Source organism: Limulus polyphemus, unplaced genomic scaffold, assembly GCF_000517525.1.
Source record: "Limulus polyphemus unplaced genomic scaffold, Limulus_polyphemus-2.1.2 Scaffold3469, whole genome shotgun sequence".
In the NCBI taxonomy this organism is placed as follows: Eukaryota; Metazoa; Arthropoda; class Merostomata; order Xiphosura; family Limulidae; genus Limulus; species Limulus polyphemus.
This window is the reverse complement of record NW_013669079.1, coordinates 65,076-66,111: the sequence shown is the minus strand read 5'-3', so window position 1 is coordinate 66,111 and position 1,036 is coordinate 65,076. Positions and strand designations below refer to the sequence as shown.

General features: G+C 34.3%; 1 protein-coding gene across 1 annotated transcript in view; it reads left to right on the top strand.

Annotated features, from left to right (window-relative positions):
* LOC106469407 (polyhomeotic-like protein 3) overlaps positions 1 to 1,036 on the top strand; it is a 70,504-nt gene that overhangs the window by 58,778 nt on the left and 10,690 nt on the right. Inside the window, exon 6 of the mRNA XM_022397921.1 lies at positions 535 to 773. Coding sequence (XP_022253629.1) covers positions 535 to 773 — 239 coding nt within the window. The remainder of the gene's footprint in view (positions 1 to 534; positions 774 to 1,036) is intronic.

Sequence of the window (1,036 nt, the reverse complement as noted above, 5' to 3'; positions counted from 1 at the left end):
TGTATGAAAACTTAAAAATTGTCACATAATTATTTTTAGTGGCAGTTACTGATCAAAAGGCTTTCTTTAATGAATAATCTAATATAATTTAGATACAATTACGAAAGATATGAACTTTATGACTAGCATTATCTCTATGAGAATAAGTAAGTAAAGGACCATAGGTTTATGTGTTTGGCTTAAACCAGTTTTCATTAGTAATTACCACAACTGTAAGTGAACATCAAACATTGTTCTCCATACATTGGTTTATAAGTGATAGTTTTGTTATAACATATGTAAGGAAGAATACATATTATTTTGCTTTATGTGTATGCAAGTAACATAAGAAAGGTTTATATTACGTATATACCTACGCATTTTTGGGATTGTTGCTTAAAGTGAAATTAAATGTACAACTAAACAATTTTCTTAAGGCTAACATACATCCTTTTGTATGTTTTTTTTAGGTTTGATAACACCCCCCCCCTTCCAGACTGCAAATTGTATTAATTTAACCAAGTTATAACATTTATGCATCTTATCCATTTCTAGGATCATTCCAAGCTCTTGGAGCTCCTCTTGGACAAGGAATTACTTGGGCTACCCCTGGTGGCTTACAGTCACCAGCTTTGCTTGCTCAGAATCCCATCTTTATTCGCAGTCAACAGTCAGACATGTTTATTCAGTCTTCCCCAGCTGCACCAGGTACCATCCAGGCAGTGCCAGTGGCAGCTGCTGCCACTCCGGGACCTATTTCTGCCACTAGTAATCATATACCTAAACAGAAACAAGTAGGTCTTATTACATAACATAAATAAGAATCCACCTTTAACTGTTTCATTTGAATCAATATTTTCAATATCTAGTTTCAGTATAAAAGAAAATACTCATTACTTAAGCAGTGCTGGATTTAGGCATAAGCTAAGCAAGCTATAGCTTAGGGCCTCACAATCTGCAGGGCCCTCACAAAATTTCAGATTTTTTTTTCTGCTTTTAAAATTTTCAAGATTCACTTTGTTTTGCATTTATTATCCTCGCCTTGCGAGTGTATTGC